Raw genomic sequence first — 24,679 nt, 5'->3', positions numbered from 1 at the left:
TGTCCAGGTACTGTAACGCTCTGTACTCATGCCTGCCTGTGAATTTGAGCTTGCAATGTGCTCATCAGAGACTCTTAGGTAGGGACCATGCGTGTCCCCTCTGCCAGTGATGTGACAACATTCAGTGTGCCATCTAATGGCAGGGACGATGCTGAAGTCAGTGATTTTTTTTCCCTCGAGCTTTTGCTATAGGAGGCTAATGGTTGGGCAGCCAGTCTTTTTGTACCAGCTCTGTCAACTTGTCACTTTTTGGGTTGTGTGCACACCAGGGAACACTGAAAATAGGTGCATTTTTTTCATGAACTTAAAAATAAATAGGTTGCTGCAGTGTTACTAACACAAAATGGATTGTAGCGTATCCTCCAAAGGTTACAGGGATGAGTTATAGCTGTTCTAGAGATATAACAACGTGGATGTTTCTGGCCCCTTCTTTGACAAAGGTGAACAGTGATGATGTGCCTGGTCTACTGCACATTCTGAACTACTGACATATAAATAAAATGAGTTGAAGTCATAATACTTGAGTGAAAGCAAAACCTATTGTTTATTCAGCTAGTAAATACAGTACCTCTTTATATAGTGTCATTCATGCAAAAGTACTGAGAAACTGGATGCACAGAGTGCCTCTCAGCCAGACAGTATAGCATACAAATACAAGAGCGTAGGGTTAGCATAACAAATTTATTTTATGCAGATTCTTCTGCACACCTCATGGTTGCGTCTCAGTGCTTTCTTTCCATGGCATTAAGCAATGTGACCAATGGCTGTCACATGTTGGCTCCTGTACGCTCTCCCTGTGCTTCGATTTGTGTGTTGTGGAAGAAGGCAAGGTCACGAAAATGTGTCTTTTACTTGCTGCAAGGTGGTATGGTTTGTGATGGTCTTCAGCTCTGGAGGGGAAGTTTGGATTTGTTTGTCGGTGTGAATTTTTGCAATTTGTTTCTTCTGTCACACACTATTAAGTCTGTGGGCAGTATTGCTAATCTAGAAAACAGCGTAGTGTTTGTTATGTAAGCCTTCCTTAGTTTGGAGGAAAATGTGCCCAGAACAATTTGCATAATGTTCAGCATAATTTTCAGAATTCCCTCGTGAATGGCGAGTTTCAGCGCAGCACAGAGCGATGCAGCTCTGCGGCTGTCCATTGAGAAGCGTGTATCTGAACGTTTTGGCAGCAAACAGGAATGGCTTTTCTCCGAGCTATCAAAGCTATCTCAAGTCACAGAACCGTGACCAGTGGCATAACCTGTAGATACACTGGAGGAAAACTATTTCTCACTTTATGCAAGTCCTTTGAGTGTTTCCTTAGAAAAGCCCTGTAAGTGGTAGCATTTGGTAAATAAAATGTCTTCTGGGAAAAGTTGTTTTAAGTCAACCAAAACTGTCAGTGAATTTGGATCTTGTTTGTTACCTAATGTGAATGTTACATCTTTTCTTTTGTGGTTACTCTCCTCTGTTTCCTTTTTTTTTTTTTTTTTTTTTTAATTTTAATATTAGAGAAGCAATAAGGGGAAGTGGCAGTGTTTACAATAACCAGAATACAAGATGGAGAAAATGTTTTAGTTAATTTTAAATGCTGTAGAGGACTTATTTTTCACTTGAGAATGGAAACTCCAGTTTTCCTTTTGTGTTAGTACTTAGCAAGAAGAGTTTTCTTTGGTTCCTTTATCTCATTCCTTCCTCCTGTTGGCAAAAGCCAATTTAAAACAGTTCTCTTGAGGACTGCTGGTATGCCTGGACTAAAAGCATATGTGTAAGACCTTTGCTGAATCAGAGCCTAGGAACTGAACTTAATTCTGAAGTTGACCCTGGAGCTGTTTCAAGAAACCATACGGATCACCTTTAAATGTATTATTTCTGAAATGTACCGTTCAGGATGTGCACAGTTCAGCTATATAATAGTAGCAGTTGGTGGATCGATAATAAACCACCATGCAACAATGTCTTTTAAGAAGGTTAAACTTTCAGAGACTCAAGATATACAGTGGACCACGCTGTCAAATAATGCTGATCACCAGGCCTGTAAAATTTAACAAGAGGACTCACCGGTGTTACAGTGCCATTTTATATAAAGTTTTGCAAATTTGTAGGTGCTCTGTGCTTCTCTGTACAGACTTATTAAACCAGGAGTAGTGTGTTTGTAAAATAGTCGCCAGATACTGTGAGTAACAGGTAGTGGCAGTGTTGGAGTATTTGCACATGACCTTCTCTGTTAAAATTGTCTCCTTTCTTATCTGGCCTGTCTTCTGTGGCTTAGGACTGTGTTGCTCTGTCCCCTCACGTATTGTGTTCCTGGCTTTTCCCAGGCAGCGTTCAAGCAGCTCTGCTAGAGTTACTGCTAATTAGTTATCAGTTTAATAGTGTACATCGCTCTTAGGAGACACATAAACAGAATTTTTACATGGAAGTGTATCCAGTTCAAGGACCTGACTCTGCATGTTCTTTACTACTTTCATATGTTGTCCCATCAAGGAGAGGGATATTTACAAAGCATTACCTGCTTCGGTTAGAGTGTAGGCATGGAAGCTCAGGAAGAAAAGGTGTTTCATTTCCTTGCTTCAGGATGTACCCCACATGCAACAATATTTTCCCGTTTTATTTTGCTCGTGATTAGGAGTATCAAATGTTTCTTTACATTTTTTTAACTCTGAAAGAAAAAAAACCTTTAACCTTTCTGCCTCATTAAACGTGCAGCAAGCCTCACAACACTTAAACAAGCATCCCATGTGAGGGGCTCTTGACATCAGAGTTTTCTTTCACAGATGCCTGATTACTTCCCCAAAGGTGTCTGATTACTCTTTGCTGGAGTCTCAAATGATGCTGTTTCCCATCAGTGGGAATTCACCTTAGAGTACCATCTTTAATTATGATCCTAGACTAAGTTAAATAATAAGCAGTCATAAATTCACTCTAGTAAAACTTTGAACTCTAACCGAACAGCTGGGACATCTCTCTAGTAGCGTACAGGTGATAATTTTCCTTTTTTCTCTTTGTCAAGCCATAGTGATACACAGTTTGGAGGTCATTGTAACCTAGTGCCACTAGAACTACCCAAAAGGTACTTGGATTTTCCTTCCCGCATGGCTCCAGCTAGCAACCTGCAGTCAAAGGTACAGCACTGCCCAAGCAAAGCACTTTAGTTGGTATTCATTACTTCACAGCTCCTGACAACAGGAAAGAAAGCTAGGCTTCCTACAAAGAAGGTGTCTTTTCTGCATGGCGTAGCATGGCGTGGCACGGCATCGCCGTGCTGGAGTGCATCTCCGCTGCGGCTTTGTCTGAAGTTCTGCTGGAGATTCAGCACGACGCAGTGACAACGTCACTCTGAGGCAGATAGTTCAGAGCACTGACAGCAGTATTTCTCAATGAGAACAAGTTGTTTGCCTCAATTAGCGCCTTTGTTATTGCTCCCAGTAATTTGTTTTGCTTTCTGAATGCCCATGTTTTATGAGAACTCTCTCAAAACAACTTCACGGTCTCTTCATGCCCTCAGGTTCTCTCTGGGAGGCCAAAAAGGGGGATAGGCAGACAAATTCTGCTCTTACAGAATGCCATGCAAATATGTTATTCAGACCTAAATGACCACAAAATATTGCACAGCAATAAGTGTAATCTCCTACGTGAAGCAGCATCTAAATTTAAAACAGTGTAAATGTAAATTTAAAATTGCACATTATTGACGTCTTGGAATTGCTAAAGCAAAAAGATACTCTCTATTTTCCTTAAAAATCTTAGGGAAAAAATGAACAAGAACCTTTTTAGTTAATTTATGGTATGTTTACCACTTAATTGTTCTCATGCTTTGGAAGAATCTGTTTTACAGGTTGATTTCCTCACAGATTAGCAACTCCTTCCCCATTTCCTTGGATGACCAGACTTTTCCTCCTTTCCTTTTTGATTTCATATTGTTATGAAGATTGTCCTTTTCCGATTCCATTCCCCTTTCATGGACTGTGTACTTTAATCAGGTCAGTGCCCTACTACTGTGTGCTGGTGCAGATGAATCTATGTATCATTATTAGGATTTCAGCTGGCGCAGCAGGCTGACTCGGTGCAAAAGGTTGCACTTGAGGGTGGTAACACCGTGCTGCTAATTGCTTGCCCTGCATCTTCTCTGCACTGTGGACTTGCCCAGCTGCCACTACGCCTCAGTGCTCCTAGTAAATGTACTCCCTTACTGCTGCGATAGTCTCTTCTGACATGAACCTTGGGTAGCAGCTGTAATCTCTTTAGGCAGGAATCAGTCTGCTCCTTGTGTGTTTCTTGTCCTTTCCACCTCAGATTTGCTTTCCTCATCCATGTCCTGTTCTGCAAGGCTTGGTCCTTGGGCACGCAGTTGTCTTGGAGCACACTGTGCAAAAGCAGGAGAGGACAGGCTTCTTCCAAAGGTTCTTGCATTAGTCAGGTAGAAGACAAAGCATTACAGCAAAAGGCCTGACCCATTTTGAAAGGGAATTGGGTACAAAAAGGTGTGGTGCATGTACTTGACCTCATGCTTCCCCTTGCAGCAGCTCTGTTCTGCAGGCTGCTCTTTTCACCTGTCGTAACCTCGGTGAGGTTGTCATGTGGAACAGCATGGGTCCACACCTGAATGTAGCGGGCAGCATGCCAGTAGGTTTATTAATAAACAAACAGTAATTTTTGCACTTGTTTAGATATTATGAAAGGCCCACAGCAAAAGAGCAAGAGGAATTCGGTGTGAAAGCTGAAACGTGGTTTGGGTTTGTAGCTGCCACTAAAGCTAGCAGAGCTGAGTACTTGTAAAGGAGCTTGATGATTTATTCCACTTAAACCCTCCAGGGAATTCATTTCTGTGCTGCCTACCTACTGGTCTAGCTGTATGGCCCACAGAAGCACAGAAGTACTGATTTTAATTTCAGTGTTGACTGTACTTTGTACCATGAATGCCTGCAGCAAATCCCTCACATAGGAAAAAGCCTCCAAAAGCTGCAAAAGGGAAGCCACTTCCCCACCCTGATTTTGGACATCCCTGGGGCACACACCAGGGCTCTCTCCCTGCCCTGTTGGCTCATACATCCTATGCCTTGTGGTGCAAGCCACCCTCACCCAGACATGGCACTTTGGTAAATGCAGCATAGACGCAGACGCATCCTTCCAGCAGGAATTCCTTCTTGCTCCCCACACCGATGAGCACGTGCCTCTGAACATGATCACACGTGTTATATCAGGTGCACCGTACAGATAAGGAGGTGGGTGTACACTTTAAACACAAGGCACCCTCTGTGCGTGCACATATGTGTAATATAAACACAAAGCTTGCAGGGCAGATCCTCAGCAGGCATTGGCTTAGCCCAGCATGGAGCAAGGCTGATCTGCGCCTGCTGAGGGTTCAGGCCGTAGCTCTAGAAGTGGTGTTTGTGAAATCTATGAAATATTTGGGCTCAACCACAACATAGTAAAACACATAGCCCATGCCTTTCAGTAAAACAGGGTCCGTCGCTGTGATGCCATGGAAACTCAAATGCTACAAAGAAAGCCATACAGGAAGGAATCAAATGCACTCCAAACGCTGGCTGTACATTCACCTCAGGAAACGGGCAGGCAGCAGAGGGGCAAAGCCCGTCTGCCCAGAGCCCCTGTGTCAGAAGTGCCCCCATGCTGGTTAGCTCGAGAGGTTGCTTCAATGTGCTCATAAAACAAGTGAGGGGTCTGTCAATGTCCCTTACACCTTAAGAAACAACCTTGTTTGAAGCACAGTGAAAGGTAAGAGCAGGGAAGATAAATAGTCTGTCTCCTAGCTACATTCTGTCTGTGGATTGAAGTAGATCAACACAAATATTTGTGTGTACAGCATGCTCCGGAGCCTGCAAATGCCTGCCGGCAAAGTACAGGCAAAGGTAAAGGAAAAATACATGCTTCTCTTTAAAGCAATTATCCTTATATATTAATAATGTCATTTATAAGCACTGCGAGAAGTTAACAGCACACAGGAAAGCAAAGAAAAAGAATTGCAAACATTTAGTAAAAGGAGAAGGGCAAAAATGTTGTAAGTATGCCTCTCAGCACTTCTCTATGTATTAGAGCATGTGTTGTCTCTGCATATGATCCTCGTAGTCTATTTGTTATCCTTTGGGAACACAGCCCTCGCTGAACTCCAAGATTGAATCAGACAGCCAAAAGAATGCTGTTGTTTGTCACGGGTCACATTCTCTTCTCAGGCATTTCCATCGTGCCTCACCAAAGCAAGGTTGCTGAAGCTGGCACTGCATCACCTCTGTCACCACGATGCTGTTGGCATGGCACTTAAAGCAAGTGTGAGTTTTCTCATTGGAGTATAGCCCATATTTCTGCATTTCGGGGCTTATTTGAGGGGTTAATAATGAGCAAGGATATATGTGTGTGTATAGATACATATCATGAAAGTATTTTTCTTCCCTTCCATGTTAGTGGCATTGTTTTTGTCTTGACTGCAGTCAGGATCGTGCAGGCAGAGTGAACATGGTGCAGTATTTTGCCAATAGCACAGGCATCGATGATGCTGTTTTCAGGCTTCTCTGAAATCAGCTGGGGAAACTTGGGGCTGAGTTGGGCATCCTTGCAGCAAGTGGTCTGTCTGTCCTGCAGACCAGCTCTTCCAGGTCCTTCCCAGTGCTGAGACAGAAGGGAAATAAGCACCCTCTCTGCCCTGAGAGCTTGGCCACCAACTTGATTGCCCTTATGGGGAAGAAAGGAAAGGTTGCAACATCTGTATTGGCCTCTCAGTTTCTCCTCTCCTGACCTTGTGGGAAGAAATCCCCTATCTACCACGTGCTTCACTCCTGCATTGTAAGGAAAGAACAGGATTTCTTGCCACCAGTCCCTGTGCATTTCCAGAACAGGTGAGAAAAAGGAGAAGTGAAGCCCCTCTCACTTATGGCCAGCAGCTGCGGACCTGAGCAATACAAGCCCCTCATCCCTGTATTTTAGCTACCTCTGAGCAATCCTAAGCCAGCAACATGCTGGGGGCACATCCCGGCGCAGATGTTTCCTCCCTCCATGTATGAATGGCTTCAGAAGACCCCTGCCTGTCTCTGTCTCACCACAAGTGATTGAGGACTCCACTGGCACATTGCTTTTCTGTGCAAGAAAAATGTCACAGCTCTACCACACAGTGCATATCCCACGGCATCAGGGAGAGGAACAGCAGTTTTGTAGTGCTGAGACATGAGGGAGAGAGTGGGATTTTCCAAAAGAGGGAAAAAGAACATAGCTAGAAATAACTGCCTTTAAAGTGGTGACATTTCTATGCACAGAAGAGCTAACTTGGAACATTTTTAGAGGATTTTATAAATCCCTCTGAGCCCAGTACCACTGGATTCATCACATGAGGCACCTGCAGTACAGGAGAAGATATACAAGAAATAATCCAAAATACAGGTGCTGTGCTCTGTCAAATTTTCCCTAAATAGTTCTTTTTATAACCACAGGTAGCATATGCAAAAAGCATAATGAAACGCATGAAGTTTGGCTGGTTTTGCTTTTCCCTCTTTGAAAGACAAATGTAGGCTGCTTTTTTATTTAAAAAGTAAATAAAAGCTGTTATAATCTCTTACATGCCCTTTCCGCAGTCATGGGTGTATCTAAATATCAGTGGTTAATTTTTTGCAAAACAATAAGCCCCCTTTTTGTCTTTCATCTCTCTGAAATGGAGCTGCCAGGAGCTTTTGGATTAAGCTTTATCGGGCTTCAGTTAGGAAAGCCTTGTGGAGGTTACGTAGCCAAATACAACATACAAATCAAATTATGGAAGAGATGAATGTGGAGTTGTTAAATTAATTTTGTTTGTTCCAGCCCATTGGAATGTTTTTAACATGAAGAAAATAATTCTCTGCTGTACGGCTGGCCTGGCCAGTGTTTAGGACCGTATTAGCATGCTGCATTTGTCCACGAGTGGCAAACAGGTTTGCTCTAGGCTTGAGTGAGCCCTGGAGGACAAGGCTGGCCAAGATGCTGGCTTGCCCCCGGCCTTCCTGGGCAGGCTGATCTGCAGTGAAGCGACACAGCCAGGCTGCCAGGCAGCCCCACATGTGGCTGGGAACGCTGCTACATCAGGTCAGAGGGCTTCCCTCTGGATGCACCCATGCAGCCCAGCTTTTTCTGCAGGACTTCTCCATAAAGCAGGAGCCAGCGTGCCTGCCAGCTTTCCAGATCAGGTTATCTCCAGCAGGACTGTCTGTAAGCTGGTGAGCTTTGGGGTTTTTATTTGGAGAGGTCCAGGACATGCTCCACGCAGAGCGTCGCTGCCTGCTGTGCAGCATGGCCCTGGTACTGTGAATGTCGGTGCTGATGAATGCCCCTCAGGTGCAGCCCTGTGGCCCCTGCGAGGCTGTTCTGCCTCCAGGAGGCCAGCAGTGCACAGTCTCGGGCATCACACCACACCTACGCACAGCCAGTTCAGGTGTCTCTGCTCTGGATTGCATTATAACACAGAAAGATGTCCTGAAATCCCCCTCGATATTTTTATTATCCTGTAGGATCTGAATTTAAAATAGAGCATTAGTAATATTTTCTCTAAAAATAGCTGAGATTTGCTATTTCAGTGTGAAATGTTGCTGGTTGTTGGGTTTGGTTCTTTTTTTTCTTTTTTTCCTCAAGCAGTCATGTTTCTCTTCAGTGCAATCTTATTCAATCCAGAGGAACATGCAGGCTTCTCGCTCCCTGTCCCAACCTCTTTCTACATCTGTTTGTCCTTCAGCTGCACATTTTGTAAAATCAGTAGAGGCTCTTTAGCATTAAAAAAAAAAAAAAAAGAGGAGCCTGCAATTCTTTTAATCTTCTACAGAAAATACAAGGCACACAGAATATTGAAAGGAAAATTAGGTCTGTGGAAAATGCCAGTTGTTTTATAAATGGTCAATTCATTGCACTTTTTTCTTGCTTTTCAGGCATTTGCTATGTTATTATGTATCTCTTTAATTAAATAATCAAATTGAATTATTGGATCAAGTTTTTTATTATTATTCCACTGTGTCCTGAGCAGGTTTGGTTAAATTAATAAAACCATATGTTTCATTTTATAAAAAAGATTTCTTTCTTTGCCCATTCATAAACTGTAAAAAGAAAAAGAAAAAAAAAAAAAAGGAAAAAAAAAAAAGAAGTGGCTGAGCAGAAAATGCAGGTTATTACTTAATTACATCAGGTTCTTCTACGTGCCTTGGAGTTACTGAAACGAAGTCGTACTGAGTCATAAGAAGTTCGTAACATTATTTACTGTGAAATAGCAGTATTGTAAATTCAATCTCCTTTTAGCTGGCTGTGAGGGCAGCTTGCCCCAGTCATGCAGTGGCCCCAGTCAAAACCCGTTACAGTATGTCCAAGGGAAGTTACTGCAGTCACTCAGCTGCCTAGAAGTGCTCATACCCCTCTTGGATCAGGATGCACAGTCTTGGAGGGTGTCCTAACATTGAGCCTGTGAGTCTCCATTTATTTACCCTTCAGGTATACCTGCTGCTTTCTCCTGATTGGAATGAGCTGTTCTGCATTGCATTGATGCTGGCTGTGATGGGTGGTGTGAAATGGAGGACATGGCAGTCTCCTCTCCCTAGGGTCATTGACTTAGGGACAGTTCAGAGGGGTGTTGAAATTTAGGTAGATCTCTCTGTCTGTCCTGAAGGGTGTCTGGTTGAATTATTTCTAGAACAATTTGATGCATGATTACTTTAACTATATAAATCTTTGAATATTCCCGTGGAGGAGGACTGGGTAGGACTTCTAGGTCTGGGTAGTCCTTCACTATGGACTTCAGTCTCCCATCAGATTTGACTAGGTGGAGCAGTAAAGGCTGGCGGAGCATTTTGAGGAGTAATTCTGTGATGAAAAGGGCTTCAAAGGGAGCAGCTATGATTTATGCAGTTATCAATACACGGTGATGTAAGTGAGAACTGATCTGACGATCTCAGAGGAAAGAGGTGAGCATGGAGAGGCACACTGAGGCTCACGAAGCTCTGTAAATCCTTGTGACTGCTTTTAGCTGTGCCCTCTCAGCCGTGCTCTGCAGCACCCAAGCTGGATTGCCAGCAGAATGAAGTTTTGGTCCCTTCTACTCAACGTAAATAGAAACTTTTATTCATTTGGTCAACAAGCAAGTGCTACGAGATACGGCAGGGTTTGTTTGCTTTGCTGGATCTTCCTGTGCTAGGCAGAAGGATCTGCTGCAGAACTGCAAGATCGTCACCACTCATGACAGGAGCAAATGCCAAAGCCTGCCCATTTCTGCATATTTCAAGCATATTTCTGCAAAATATGTTCTTTTGTTCAGCCTGCCTATGAAATGTGAATTTTAACTGCACAAATACATTTGTCAGGTATTTTTCTGATGCAATGGTAATATTGGTGTTTACAACATGTATTCATGTTTATTTAGGAACCCTAGCTATATGAGTATTTCAGAGATACAAGACCAATCTGGAATTCCAGGCCTAGAAACAGACATTCCTCCCCTTCAGTATAGCCAGGACTCCCTAGAAGTGAAATAATGTTCAAATCTATAGCTACAGAGTTTGTACAACCTGACTGTGCTGACTTTAAATGGAAAAGTCATATTGGGAAAAATAATTTAGAAAACAGTGTCAGCACGATGGGCTGGGTGACACTTTGACTTTCCCTGGCAGAAGTGGCCATCTCCTTTGCCACAGCACATGTGTTTAGGTATCATTTCAAGTGATTTTTCTTGGTTCAGAGTTTATATTTGGAAAGCGAACATGAGTCTGTCCTGAATTGTGTATTTTAAACACGATTTTTAAAGCTTGGAAAAAATCTAAACTCTGTAGTTGGAAAGTACATGATGGACTTCATAGATAGCATATGAGTGCCATCTAGTGTTCTTCATTAGTACCTTGACCTTCACATTTCAATTGCTTGAAAAGTATTTTCTGCGGTGGCTGGGAGCGGGCTGTGCTCTGTATCACATGAAGTGTTCGTGCTGCTTTTGTGTCAGGGCTTGGTCTTCTCTGGAGAAGTTTGGGTTTGGGCATCTCCAGGAAGCAGAAGCTGTAGTTTCACCATCTAGTTAAGCTGTTCTGACCTCCCCATTGACTTCAGCTGGGGCAAGAAGTAACTTGTGCCTCTCCACTATGGATGCAGTCAGGAAGCCGTAGATTTGGGAGGCTGGCTGGAGGAGAATACTTACGGAACTAATAGTGTCATATTTTCAGAGGTTACAACTATTTCTAGAGCCTGCAGAGCACGCCAGACTATTTACCCCCTTCATACGGCAGGAGACTGTGTGCCAGGAAAGGTGGGGTTCAGATTTAAGTGAACTTGTGAATGTTGAAATGCACAGCTCTTAAGTAATCAAGTTAAAATATATGTGCAAATGCCGGGACTAAAGTTAAGTCAAAGAACTAAGCAACTTGGCTGCAGAGAATGGTTTCTCTCTCTCCCTTTCCCCTGGAGAGCAGAAAGCAGCTGCAGGTGGTATTAAATCCCATTGGTCTCAGTGGATTGCAGTCTAAGCTATTACTGTAGGCAAGGACATTAAAGAAAAAAACACTGGCTCTTAGAGTGAGGCACAGTTCTCCCTGTTTGTTTTCTCTCTGTTATTTAGGAGAGTTTCATATATTTTTTTTCTTTTTTAGCTTGCAGCACTCCCCCGGTCAACATGAAAGTGCAGCCTGTGAACAGGACAGCATTGCTTGTAACCTGGAACCAACCAGAGACCATCTACCACCCTCCAATCATGAACTACATGATCTCCTACAGCTGGACTAAAAATGAAGATGAAAAGGAGAAGACTTTCACCAAGGACAGTGACAAGGACCTGGTAAAACCACAGCATCAGCCCCAGACATATGTGTCGAGCTATCCTTATATTGTGTTCTCAGTAGAAGTAGAGGAGGAAAGCTGTTGTTACATTACAGACAGGCTAGCATTTGACTTGCTGTGAATTGCTATTAAAATGTTAGGCATTAGTTGAACATTGCCTAACAGACTACCCAAAACACTGGAGTGTGAATTTATAGTTTATGTGAGTGCATAAAGGACTAAATCTGCAGACACATTTTCATGTACTGTTGCTGAGAAGCAGCTGGCTCAGGAAATAGTTAGACTATGAATACCTTTTGGCTTCTGTTCAGCTCACAGATTTTCACATTAAAATCCTCGATCCCCAAAACCTACCCCTGGGTTCAGGCTTTTCCCTGGGTGCAGCCCCTTGCAGTCTTTGGAGTAGTTTCTGATCAGTAAGTGCTGCCTGCAGTACTTGTGTCATCAGGGCTAGAGGATTATTGCAGAGAAGCCCTGTATAAGCACTGCCTCAGTCTGGCTGTAAGAGAAAGAGGGAAGAGCAAGACAGTTCCAGCACAGATGCAAACACTGATCTATCTCCTCCATTTAGGATTTGATCTGCTTGTCATTCCTGTCTAAGTGGAAGCAAGTATTGTACCGGTCTTTAACATTCTCTGCATATGAAATCAAAGTGACATATTCAGGTTTGAAAGGCCTCCGTTTATTGTTAATCAAAGAAAGCCTCTAGAATAATGAAATCAGTAATTGTATATGCACATAAAAAATGCAGCAGCACAGAGCGTTATTCCTAATGACTGTTATCGTTGGCTTTTTTTTTTTTCAAATACACAGTCCTCTGGGCCCATTCAATCAGTTATACAATAATACTTCTCTTATTCCCTTAGATGAAGATTCTTTTACTTCATTTCCATTTATATTTTCAATTTCCCCACTAGACATTGTTATCTGGGTCACATTAGGGAATGATGTGCCTCACAAAATCAGAAAGGAATCTATTGAAAGGCACCCAAGGTTATGATGTATTGTAACCTCTCTCTTGTCATAACTTCGCACTCTTAAGGGAGATTTTATTTTAATCGGGTATAAGGAGGAGAACCTTAATCAGCAAAAATGAGGTGGGCACAGAGACAGCGTCCTGTTTGAAGTAAAAGAAATAATTAAAAATGCAGGGGATGTGATGGAGTGATAGCTTGGAAATAAATTGCAGTGAGACTCTGTGCTGTGCAGCAGAGCTTGGAGGTTAGGAAAGCAACGACAGCTTAGTCTACTGTATGGGCAAGAGAAGAAAGAAACTCTTTTTAAAAGGAAAGTGGAATTTGCCTTTAGTGCTCTGGCAGAGACAGCTGGGCTGTCCCATCTTGAAACAGAGCTAGACAGTGTTTTGCTAAAGAGATCACGGGTATTTCAAGTGATCTACGCAGCTACTGGTGCTGTCTGCTTGAAGCCATGAACTGACATGATTGTGGTCTAAGGCAACACAAAGGAATAGCTGGAAGGCAGCAAGGCAGTGTCTTGAGTGTGAGAGTATAGAGGGACATCCCAGCCCAGGGTGCTGAGCAATCGTGCTATATAGGCCACCAGCATCAAATTGCCAGAGCCAGTTAGTTGCAAAATAGTCAGTTTGAACATACAGTGACTTTCTGGGCTTATACCAGGTTCAGGACTTGCATCTCTACCCACAGAAATCTCGTTTCAGTTCCTGTAAAGTCAAATAATTCATGGTGTAGGTATTTCTGAGGAGAGCAGACTCTCAAAGACTGTCATGAGAGCAGGTGTGGGACATGTTCACATCTTTCTCATGGACAGAGTCAACAGGGTCTGGGTGCATCTTCTTTATCCCAGGGAAGTTGTTTGACCTTTGCCTTGCTTTCTCCCAGGGGACTAGAGAAAATTTCCATTTAGATAAGAGTTTGTCTTACGTGGCACAAATGTCCTGTGTTAGCACAATGCTTTATATATTTCAAACTGATCGTGGACAGTACTGTGGGGGTAAAAAACTGAATAATATCTATTTTTTTTAAACAGAAGGCCATCATTAGCCATGTCTCACCTGACATCCTTTATCTGTTCAGAGTTCAAGCAGTTTGCCGAAATGAAATGCGTAGTGACTTTAGCCAGACTATGCTCTTTCAAGGTAAAAAAACAAACATGCATACATATTTTTACATTAAGTGACTCTGTGTGTGTTTAACATTTTCTTTGCAGAGTGCAATATGGTGTGGAATGATTTCAGATGATGTTTGAATGCATGCAGATGATGCTCGCTTCATATTGTGACCAGTGACTTTATTAGAGTCCTATTTCCAATGATGAGGCTTTGCCTACACCTTTCTGCTGGCAGGGGTTCATCAGTTTTTAGGAGAACGCAGAGATTTTCTTGGTATTAGTTTTCTAAAACAAATTCATTGAAGACTGTTTATGCATCAGGGGCACAGCTATAGCAGAATGTGAGTCTGTGGTGTCTGCTTTATGTAAAGGGAAAAAGAGTTCAGCCCCATGTTGAGAACCAAACGTGGAGAGATTTTACCATGCTCACAACATCACTGATTTCCAAAACAGTTTAAGTTCATAAGAGATAAAACCAAGATATGGTAGGATATTTTTCCCCCCCAAGGGCTAAAGTTTTGCTTCTACCTGGGAATTTATTCCTAATGTTTTTATTAAGTAGGGCAAAATTTGTCTCTGCTGAGAGCACTGCATCCCACTCTAGTTTACAGATGTGTAAACCTTGGAATGGATAGCAGAAAACAAAAGAAGCAGAGAGTTAAAAATTCAAATTCTTAAGGTGAAGCAAGGAGTTACATTAGTTAGGTCTGATGCTGTAAATATAATAGAGGCTTTTTAAAATTTGTTTTTGGAAAATGGGGGTTCAATCCTAAGCTTCTAGACTTTAGCATGTGAAATATATCAAACTGTGGACACAATTTAGTTGTATTCCAGTGCCCATGGCGTGTGCCATGGTGTTAGCAGTATTGCAGGGAGAGCAAGGATCAGACAAGAAACGTCCCATCCAAGCACTGTCTCCCATGTAGCTCACAGTTTCTTAGTTACTTATCTCAGCGTAGTGTTATAGAGTTGAAGTGCCAGGCAGAAGTCAGAAGCCTGTGTATTACTGATTGTGGCCTCTTTAAGCAGATGATAGAATGGAAAGATTCTCTGAAGTTTGAGCACGATGCCTATTTAATTACAGTTAAAGGAGTAAATCCTTATTGACAATTTTGACAGATACTGTCTGGGAACTCTAGCCCAGTGTTCAAAACAGTGGAAATGATACACACATCTGCAGTGGAAGTAAATGTTACGTTTCCTTCCATGTCTACCCATAAAGAATTTATTTTCCAAATATTTGGCTGTACACAAGATCTAACCTAAAAATAGCATCTACTTGAGCTTTCAAAACATTCTTCAGAGTCTGATTATAGTTGTACTTCAGATAAATAGTGATAAAGATAATATTATCATAAGGACAGAAAGAAACTATTATCATCAGCTGCTCTGACTTCCTGTGTAAGTCAGGACATTTCTTTCAACTTGGGTTTGAAGGAGAGCATGTGTTTTCTAGCAGTGTACTTAACATCAGCATTACCAGGCCTGAATAAAGGCAAACAAATCTCTCTTCAGTCACAAGTGCAAAGTTAGATGAGTAATACCAAGGTTGCCTTAACTCCAGACTGAGACCAGCACACGTTTTAGACTTCATTGCATGCAACAGGTCTTCTCTGACATTTTCCTGACAAGTCTTTGGTTAGTTACCAGTTCATTCACAGGCCTCAATTTCTTCACCCTCTTGACAGGTTTAATAGTAGCAATTCAGCACTTGTTTAGCAAGAATTGTATACTGATACGGCTGTCAATTCCTGACTCCCTTCCCAATCCGCTGAAACGCTGTTATTCTTTGTTTCTCAGCTAACACTACTCGAATTTTCGAGGGGACCAGAATTGTGAAAACAGGAGTGGTAAGTTGTGGTCATAAATCACTGCCGTGAGCTGATGGGCATTGGTAATTTGGGGCAGCGTTCCCACCAGGTGGCAGCACGATGTTGTAAATCTGCAGCAGGCCTGTGCTTTCCTGGGAAGGTGGTTGTTCAAACCTGCCACAGAAGGTTTCATAACCTACCTAAAATATTGACAGGATTTTGGCTTTCTTGCTTCACATTCCGAGAGCCTTAACCAATGGGGAATCAAGTGTTAAAAAATCTTCCAAACTATTTATTGAGCTCATTTAGAGGGATTATGTAATCTTAATGATGACTGTGTAAATAAATTTAACTGCATTTATTAACTATGTAGCCAAAAGTCTATGTGACAGGAATCAGGCTTCATGCACAGCATCTTCATTCATCCAGTGCTTTAAGGTTATCTGCTACTGTGTGAATAAAGCCTTAACAAACTTTTTGTTTTAATTTTAATTCAGCCGAGACTCTAACAAGTCACTGAAAAAGGCTTTTGTATTCCAGAATCAGAAATCTTGATACATTTATAGTAAAAATGGAATACATTCTTTCAGTTTTGAAAAGCACCTTTCAGTTTTGAAAGCTTACTTAAACTATCCGTAACCTAAAATTCTTGTATTCAGTGCACTGAACTGTTCAATCAAATTTATGGACTGAATTCATGCTATTGAATTTGCTATAAGTACGTTGCTTCTGGTTTTATTCTGTTCCAGTTTGATATACTCCCTAGTAAGCAAGTAACGCATACAAAGCTTGAATTTGAATGATTAATGTTTGTTTAATGATGTATAGAGGTATTCTAGACTTATAAAATCTGCTGTCAAATTTTAATACTCAGTCCAGCTTTGAGACCATACATGCCAGCAACAAGCAAATCTCACAACGCCTTAGGGATTTATGCTGATAAGTATCCGAAAGTTTCGATGCTTATTTAAAGTTTTGGCTTGAAATCTTTAAAGCACAGGTTTTCTTTTGAGATCTCTGTTTCTCTGTGATTGCAGCTGGTCAAAAATAACATGAGAAAGCCTTTCTTGTTTTGCTGCAGTATTTCAACTACATGGCCTGATTGAAACTGGGAATTGCAGAGAGATGCAGATATACCGTTAAGGCAGAGATTTCAGTTCCAGAAATGCATAGACATTTTATGGTCTTGTTCAAGGTTTAGTAGGACCTATTTAACTCTTGTGTGCCCTTGTATGATGCGTGCATTCCAACCTAATGCTCTTCTTGTTGATGAATTCAATAATGTGAGACATTTTTGAAAAGATGGAGAGGGAACATAGTAAAATGGTTTGAGCAGAAATGTTGATCCTGGCTCTTGCACAGAATTACTCCTTGGCCTTAGACAACTGACTGAATTTCAGTGTTTTTTCCACGTGTAATTTAAGGAGGTGGATTGCTTGTCTAGTTCTTCAAATATACGCCAAGGTTCTGATAGGTAAATTGGGGAAATAAAAATAGTACCGTCCAAGGCCCTCACAATGCATGTGGGAAGAGCCAGAGTTCCCTGTCAGAGCTGACCCACCAGCCATGGATGCACACGTTGGCAGCACAACTCTTATTCTGGGACAGCCCTTATGTAATACTGTATTTTTAAACTTATGTATTCTGAGGATTAAAGAGATATGAGTAATGCAGCTAAATTCATTAAACTTCTTTAAATCTTTTTCCAAACCGAGAGGAAACTTTACACACAAGTCACCAGTGACGTGGGTCTGTAAAATAAAGATAACAATGAAGAGGCTTCTGATGATAGTGATCGTTCAGAAATGGCAAACACAAGTTTCCTCTCAGCGTTGTTTGCCATAGCATGGCTCTGTTGCTTGTGCTGTTCCTGGCTTGGCCTTGCATCTAGGTGGTTTAGGTCTTTGTTTTTTTAAAAGCAGAATTGCATTTGTATAGAAAGGGAGGGAAAGTAAAAGAAAATTGATCCCAATTAGTATACAGGGGACCCTGCTGATGCTCTCTGCTGTGTTTTCTTCCTCTCTGCTGCCGTTGACCTCCTCAAGCCCACAGCCTCTCCTGCCTCCTCAGCCGACATGGCTCCCATCAGTTCTGGCTCCTCCACGTGGACCTCCTCGGGGCTCCCCTTCTCCTTCGTGTCCATGGCCACAGGGATGGGGCCTTCCTCCAGCGGCAGCCAGGCCACCGTGGCCTCGGTGGTGACCAGCACCTTGCTGGCGGGGCTGGGTTTCAGCGGTGGTGGCATCTCCTCCTTCCCCAGCAGCGTGTGGCCCACCCGCCTCCCTGCAGTGGCCGCCCCCAGCAAGCAGGCTGGCCGGCCGGTGGTAGCGACCACCGAGGCCGCTGCCGCCGCCTCCCCAGGGCCAGAGCGGGACTCGGCGCTGACGAAGGACAGTGAGGGAGCCGAGGAGGGGGAAAAGGATGAAAAGAGTGAAAGTGAGGACGGAGAGAGGGAGCATGAGGAAGAAGATGAAAAGGATGCCGAGAAGAAGGAGAAAAGCAGGGCGACGGCAGCCGCGGAGGCGCGCAATACCACAGAGCCCAGCGTGGCCACGGCTTCCCCCAACCGGACTGCTGAGGAGGAAGGAAATAAAACCATATCGGGTGAAGAGCCAAACCAAAATGTTGCCCCCAAGGCTGGACACCCTGAGGAGAGTTTTACCGAAGCAGATGCTCAGCCCCAGCCTCTCCCTTCCACCCAAGTGCCGCCAACATTCACCAACGAACTTTACCTGGGGAAGATCCCAAGAAGACCAGAGACAACAAGAAAACCTCTTCCAAAGGATGACAGGTTTCCAGAGGAATACCCCTCAGACAACAAATTCATCACCATTAACCCAGGTGAGTGACCTTGTTTTTACCAGCATAAGACTGTTGGAAAATTGCACAAACCAAATTCCTTACTGATGTCCGTTTGATAGATTTTTGTGGTGCCTGGATTCAACGATAGACAGGCCATCACAGGACCAAACCAACAAATTATTACTGGGGGAAAGCAACAGGAAAGAATGGTATTTTTATTTTATTAGGACTGTTTCGTGCCTCTTGTGCTTCTTACTAGAAGAGGAAAAAAAAATGTTTTGGAAAATGCTACAAGAAGCATTTTTTTTTTTGATTGTTTGTTTATTTTTAAAAGGGGGGGGAAATGCAGTGAACTATGGTTGTGAAATTAATTTGGAAGATTGGTTGATGTGCAGAGCTGGTGTTTCATGGGAAGCTCTGTATGCTATCGGCTAATTTTGTTTATCTGCAGGATTCTCCCTGATTGGTTTTGAGACATTCTCCAAAATACGGGATAGTTGGGGGTTTATTTGTCACCACAAAATCTACGTGCTCTGATCTTTTAAGACCAGGCACCTTTTGCACTATGCTTACCTCCTTTTTTTTCCCTGTGAAAAAAATTTAGCCAGGCAGAGCTCACAGATTTGCTATATTTGTCTTGATGAGAATTAATGATGCTCCTGTACACATCAGCTCTGGATATATGTACCTATTCCACAGTATGTGCACAGCAAGTACAACCTTTGGAGGCATGTCCTGGTGATCTTGTGCATCAAGTCTTGTGTGGTCAGAATTTGCTGCACAAGCCTATGCAAAGAGATGCCCCTGGTGCTCCCAACTCACTGTGCACCAGGTCCATGCACGTATTCCTGCTTGGGAAGCTCTACGCATTGATGAGGAAAAATTTGCAAGGAGAAACGGACTACTTTCATACAGATCTATTTGCAGAGTAAGGACTGGGATTTAGATATGGCAATGAGTTTGTCTGAGTGATTGTATATATTATGACAGCATTTATAAGATAGTGCATGTTTTTACTGTTTGTTTGTTTTTTTACTGTTTATTTTGCTAATCTGTAGACGGTTTTCTAATTTTGTTTTTTCATCAGAGCAGTTCTAGAGTTAGAATACTGTGAAAAAAAACTTAAATATTTATTTTTCCCTACATTTACAAACACAAAAATGCAGACATTGTGCACTCAGTTATAGCTCAGAACCAATTTAAAAAAACAAAGCTAAATCCAGTCTTGAATAATATTTGTTACAGAAATGCTGACCTGACTGTAATACTGTGAATCATAACTGTTCTGTAAGAGAACAGATTAATGAAGAAGCCAAGAAACTTGCACCAGGTTTTGCAGATATATATATATATTAAATACACTGCTGTTTTTCTTATTCCTCACCCGGCTATCTTCTTCAAAGTCCAGTGCTCCCACTAAGTGTAGTGTGAGATGCCTGTCAGGCAGCTTTCAACATGCCACTTGCCCTAAAAACCTTTTAGCAAGAAGGAGGGAACGTGTCCTCTCTGTGCTTTGCAATGCTGAGAGTAGGCATTCAGCACCATTTAGGTTTGAACCCCAACTGTTTGATCTGCCTGGGTGAACCTGCCTCTGGTGTGGCTGTCTTTAGTTGGTCTTAACTTTCTGCTTCCTGGTTTCTCATGCACCAGATTCTTGAATGGCCCAAATATGACATCCCTTACATAAGCCCTAGCAAAAGCCCTCATGGCTTATTCTCAGCCTAATGTAAATCGAAGGAAAGATGGGTAGCCGGTCATGCTTCTTAGCTCCTGACAAAGGGATTGTTGTTAGATTGGTTTTTATTCCATGAAGAAGATAAAGATCAATGAAAAGTTGGGGAAATATTGTTCATATTGCTAAGAAGTACTTGCTGGTTGTATCCCCTTAGTCTGTAGTGATTTCTGTCTCTTTTTAGCATGCAGAGAGCTATTGCTGAAAGTGGTTCAATACAGCTTTGCCTCCTACCAGACAGGCTCTTTTAAGAGCTCTGCTCACTTGCAGGCTTGGAGGCTTGAAGTGACCCTACCTGAAGACTGCACACAAAGATGGATTGGTCTTGAAAGGACTCTTCAAATTAGGTTTTTCCATGCTTATATGGGGGGAGAATAACTTCTGAATATCCTTGTATCTTATACATCTGGCTTCCATGTGTAGAAAATTAAATCTGAAATAACCACCATTAGCTGGGGGAAGAGATAGGAGAAAAAGTCATCTGTTTCACCCAAGCTGACCTTGGTTGAATCTTTGTTAAACTTCTAGTTACATACCTGACAAGAAGGGAAGAAGCTCTACCATTCCCAGCTTGTCCCCGTGTTCCCAGACGAGCCTCTCCCAGATCCTTCAGGGAACTGAGGGGGCTACTTGGTGGCAAATGGCTCTTCAGAGAAGAAGGCTGCATTTGTGCTACTTTCCCTGAGGTAGAGGTTCATTCCCTGTCCTTGACTTCAAGGGGGAGAAGCTAGGCTGCTCACAAGCGTGGCAACTCCTTGCCTAGATGTTGCGTAAAGCTAACACTTCTCAGCTCTGAGAAGATTTGGAGATGCTTCTTACTGGTTTGGGGACAGAGGTTCTGAGTCTCAGTCCCTCTGTACCAGTTGTGAGGATCTTGTCCTTCAAAGTCTCTTCAGGTGAGTTTTTCCTCCTTTTCTTTACATTTTTTGTCTCCAGGCTACTGCAATGAATAGCTGAGGTCTGCTTTACTAGGAATTTGCCCAAATATTTCACTAGATGTGTCTGAGTAAGGCCTGGCTGGCCTTTGGGGTTGTTACCCCTGCGAGAAGACTAAGGAACATAGACGGAGGAACTTTCCCCCAGGCTGGATCTGGGTTACCAAAGAGACCAGCCAGCAAAGCTCACACCTGGGAAATTGGCCCATAAGCCAAACACAACCATGAAGCCTGTGACTGGTTTCTTCGGATTAATTTTTTTCCATAGTAATATGGAAATCTAATTCATACAAACAGACCAGACCTAGCTCACGCAAGCAGTTGAGTTCAGTGAAACTCCAGGCATAAACTGGACTTCTTCCTGTGAGAAAAGGACTTACAGATTTTCCACAACCAGGTGAACCTGAGATCAGGGCAACAACTAGCAAAGTCAAGAGGATATTGCCAGAATTGTCTGAAAAGATTCCTGAGCATCATGACAGTTAAATGAAGGTGCAGCTTGCTTCTGAAATTGAGCTGAGACAAAGCCACTGGAGCTTACTGTGTCCCGTAGAGGGCAGAAACTTTTTTGGATGCATCTTTTGGCCAGGAAATCAGTTCTTAAAAAGCTGTCAGGGTTTCCAAAATGTTTTTGTGAGTAGAAAGTTTAATCATTTTAAAGAGTAGAAAATTGTTTCATAACAATGTACACTTGTAAAATTAATTATATAGCATCAAATTAGCAGTTGTAAGGAGATAACTGAATGGGGAAGTACTCACGAGTGAGGATGATTAGAGGAGAGCAGGGAACACATGAGAAATTACGGGGAAAGTGCGAGGCCAATTAGTACGGCAAGGCTCATTTTCTTTTAGTGCTTATTTCACACACACATACACACACCTCTCCTGAGGCCATGTCATTATTTTCCAAATGGCATTGGCCTCTTCTTGTCTGGTGGTATTGGCCAACGCTAATGATTTTCTTCTGTCACTGAGCGCTTGCTTGCATTCTCCTCTTTCATTTTCCTGATCATCCCTTTCTCTGTTTTGTTGCCCACATTAGACTAATTGTACCTTTGATCTGCAACTGTTACACACGCAGCTGCGCAGCATTGTCCATGACTCTGAAACCTGAAAATTAGAAAAACAGCAATTAGAATGATGCTCTCCCCTCCTCCCTTCCCTCCAAAAAAAAAAAAAAAAAAAAAAAAAGGTAATAAAAAAGGAAATAGGATGATTCAGTTTAATCAGGCTAGACAGACACAACCCAACAGAATTCTGGTTTTTTGTGCCAGACAGTTAAACAGATCCTTTGTACTTGGTAGAATATAAAGAAAGAGCTGTTGTGAGCAATGAATGTACGTCTGGTTGGGGCTTCTCCCTGAGTCATGAACCGGGACTAAGAACAGAGATCTGTGTTAGGACCTTGATCAAAACTTCATCCGGGTCCTCCCATCCTCAGTGCCCACCCACTTATTTTGAGTTCCTCTGATGGAGAGGGCTGTGTAGAGAGATCACAATGTGCAGGCTAAATTTCATGCCAGGCATATACTTTTAACAGAGTGAATTTTAGTTTTTAGAAGAGTCCTTGCCAGGTCTGAGGTTACAAAAGCCTTTTGGGGGTAACCTCATTAAGATAATTAAACATCTGTGTAATTCTTTCTTTCTCCATACACAGCAAGGATTATTAAGCTGTATTTTCATGTGGCACATGAGCCATTTTGTATGGCAGTTTATGGAAGCAAGCAGTAAAATGGCTTGTGTATAAAAGAATTGGATTACTGAAAAAAAAAATTGATGCGTGCAAACAGTATGAATCTCAGTTATCCGACATCAGGTTTAAACATGATTGGCATCCGTTTACAAAGCAGTGAAAAGCCATGCTTAGCTGTGTGCAGCTTCTAAGTATGAATGCTGCATAAATGCCTTTAAAGAAATAGGAAGAAAATAGCTATCCAATGATATGAGCTTGTGTGGAAGTGATCGTTTTTAAAAGAACATACATTTTTGCTTTTTTGTAATTGAATGACATGGCCAATATTATTTTCCATAATTAACTGATAGTTTTATATAAGTCTGTAGTTTTATTTACTCAAAGGAGGGGTGGGCAGGTGACTTTCTTTTAAGTGACCAGAGGGCAGAGACAATTCTGCAGTGGTTTTCTTTGGGCGTGCAGAACGTGCATTGTCGTGGTTATCGGTATCTGCAACAGTACAACAAACAGAACTTTGTGCTGGCTGCTTGTGCAATATCAAGGGATGATAAAGGGAAGTTTCAAAAGAAAAAGGCAGATCCATTATATATTAAGGCTGTGGTTGCTTATTATAGCAAGCAGTGTAACTTAAGGGAAATAAACACTTTTCTATTCTCAGTAACCAATTAGCAAGAATATCTAGAAAAACAGTACATTTCACAGACTGGAGAATGCCTTGACCTTTGGGCAGGAGTTTCACTGCCAAAGCACCCCTCGCTGCCCAGTGCTCTCTGATACTCTCCATGCCAGGGCCTCATCCATCCAGGCCCTGGATGGCACTGCTGAATAGGTGGTTCACAGGAAAGCAAGCATGGCAGATTTTATAGACGTAGAAGTTGATTTAACAATGCTGGGCTGGTGTCATGTGGGACCTCCTGAAACAGATATGCTGTAATAATTTTTATTCCTTCCTACCGGGATGTATTCCAAGCCAGTAAAAGGCAAACTGAATTAATTCAACGATGGCATATGCCACTGGAAACTGTTTACATTTCTTAGAAAAAATGGAGTTTCCTGGTCCATTTTTAAGCTTTTTTTTTTTTTTTTTTTTTTCCCCTGAAGTAGTTACATGGGCACAGTTACAAGGATATGCTGTTGGTGCTACCATGCCTCAACATTCTTAGTTTAGTAAAGAAAGAGTAAAAAGCAGAGCATTTTTTACTGTATGGTATTTAGTTGTGAGAAAAATAGGAAAATATAAGGGCCCAGATCTGTCCTTTGTGTGCGTATTTTCTTCAATTTTTTTCCATGTTACCCAGTGTGCTTTTTTTAGGCTCTTTTGCAATGACACTCAAGAGACACCTGCCAGCACTCCAGCTGTACTGCTGTGCTTCTGGCCCCAGCTGTCATTCTTAGAGCAACTTTTATTGGTGTTGGTTTGTTTAACCTCTCTCAACACTTTACTTCAGCAGTGGAAAACACCTAAGACTTTCTCTTCAAAGACAGTACAGGAATGGTTTATGTTTTTCTTCAGTACATCACTGCTTGGACATTCCCAACTGGAAGCTGGGGCCAGCCGTCAGCATGCAGGAATGGCATTTGCAATTCTGGCACTCAGCATACTGAGCGCTTACTGATCCTCACATCTGTGGTATACAGAGTTGGCAGGGTCAGATAAGTGTGTTCTCCACAGTAGACTGAGTAAGAGGAGCGTCATGAGCATTGCAGAATTTAATAGCGTGCATTGGGACTCCAGCCCATGCTGTGCTTACAATGGAATTTAATTTTCTTTCCATGCAAACAAAAACATACGTTTTTGTGTTGAAATATGTGGAGGTAAAACTGAATAGAATATTGTCCTTGGTGTGAAATGAAGTAA

At 42.3% G+C, this 24,679-nt stretch overlaps 1 protein-coding gene across 1 annotated transcript in view; it reads left to right on the top strand.

Annotated features, from left to right (window-relative positions):
- Window positions 1-24,679, top strand: part of PTPRG (protein tyrosine phosphatase receptor type G) — a 397,823-nt gene that overhangs the window by 305,251 nt on the left and 67,893 nt on the right. The window contains exons 9-12 of the mRNA XM_082767913.1: window positions 11,574-11,758; window positions 13,768-13,876; window positions 15,649-15,698; window positions 17,705-18,500. Of these exons, the coding sequence (XP_082624039.1) occupies window positions 11,574-11,758; window positions 13,768-13,876; window positions 15,649-15,698; window positions 17,705-18,500 (1,140 nt within the window). The remainder of the gene's footprint in view (window positions 1-11,573; window positions 11,759-13,767; window positions 13,877-15,648; window positions 15,699-17,704; window positions 18,501-24,679) is intronic.

Source organism: Aythya marila, assembly GCF_965140915.1.
Source record: "Aythya marila genome assembly, chromosome: 10".
Lineage (NCBI taxonomy): Eukaryota > Metazoa > Chordata > Aves > Anseriformes > Anatidae > Aythya > Aythya marila.
This window is presented reverse-complemented; position numbering and strand designations above follow the sequence as displayed.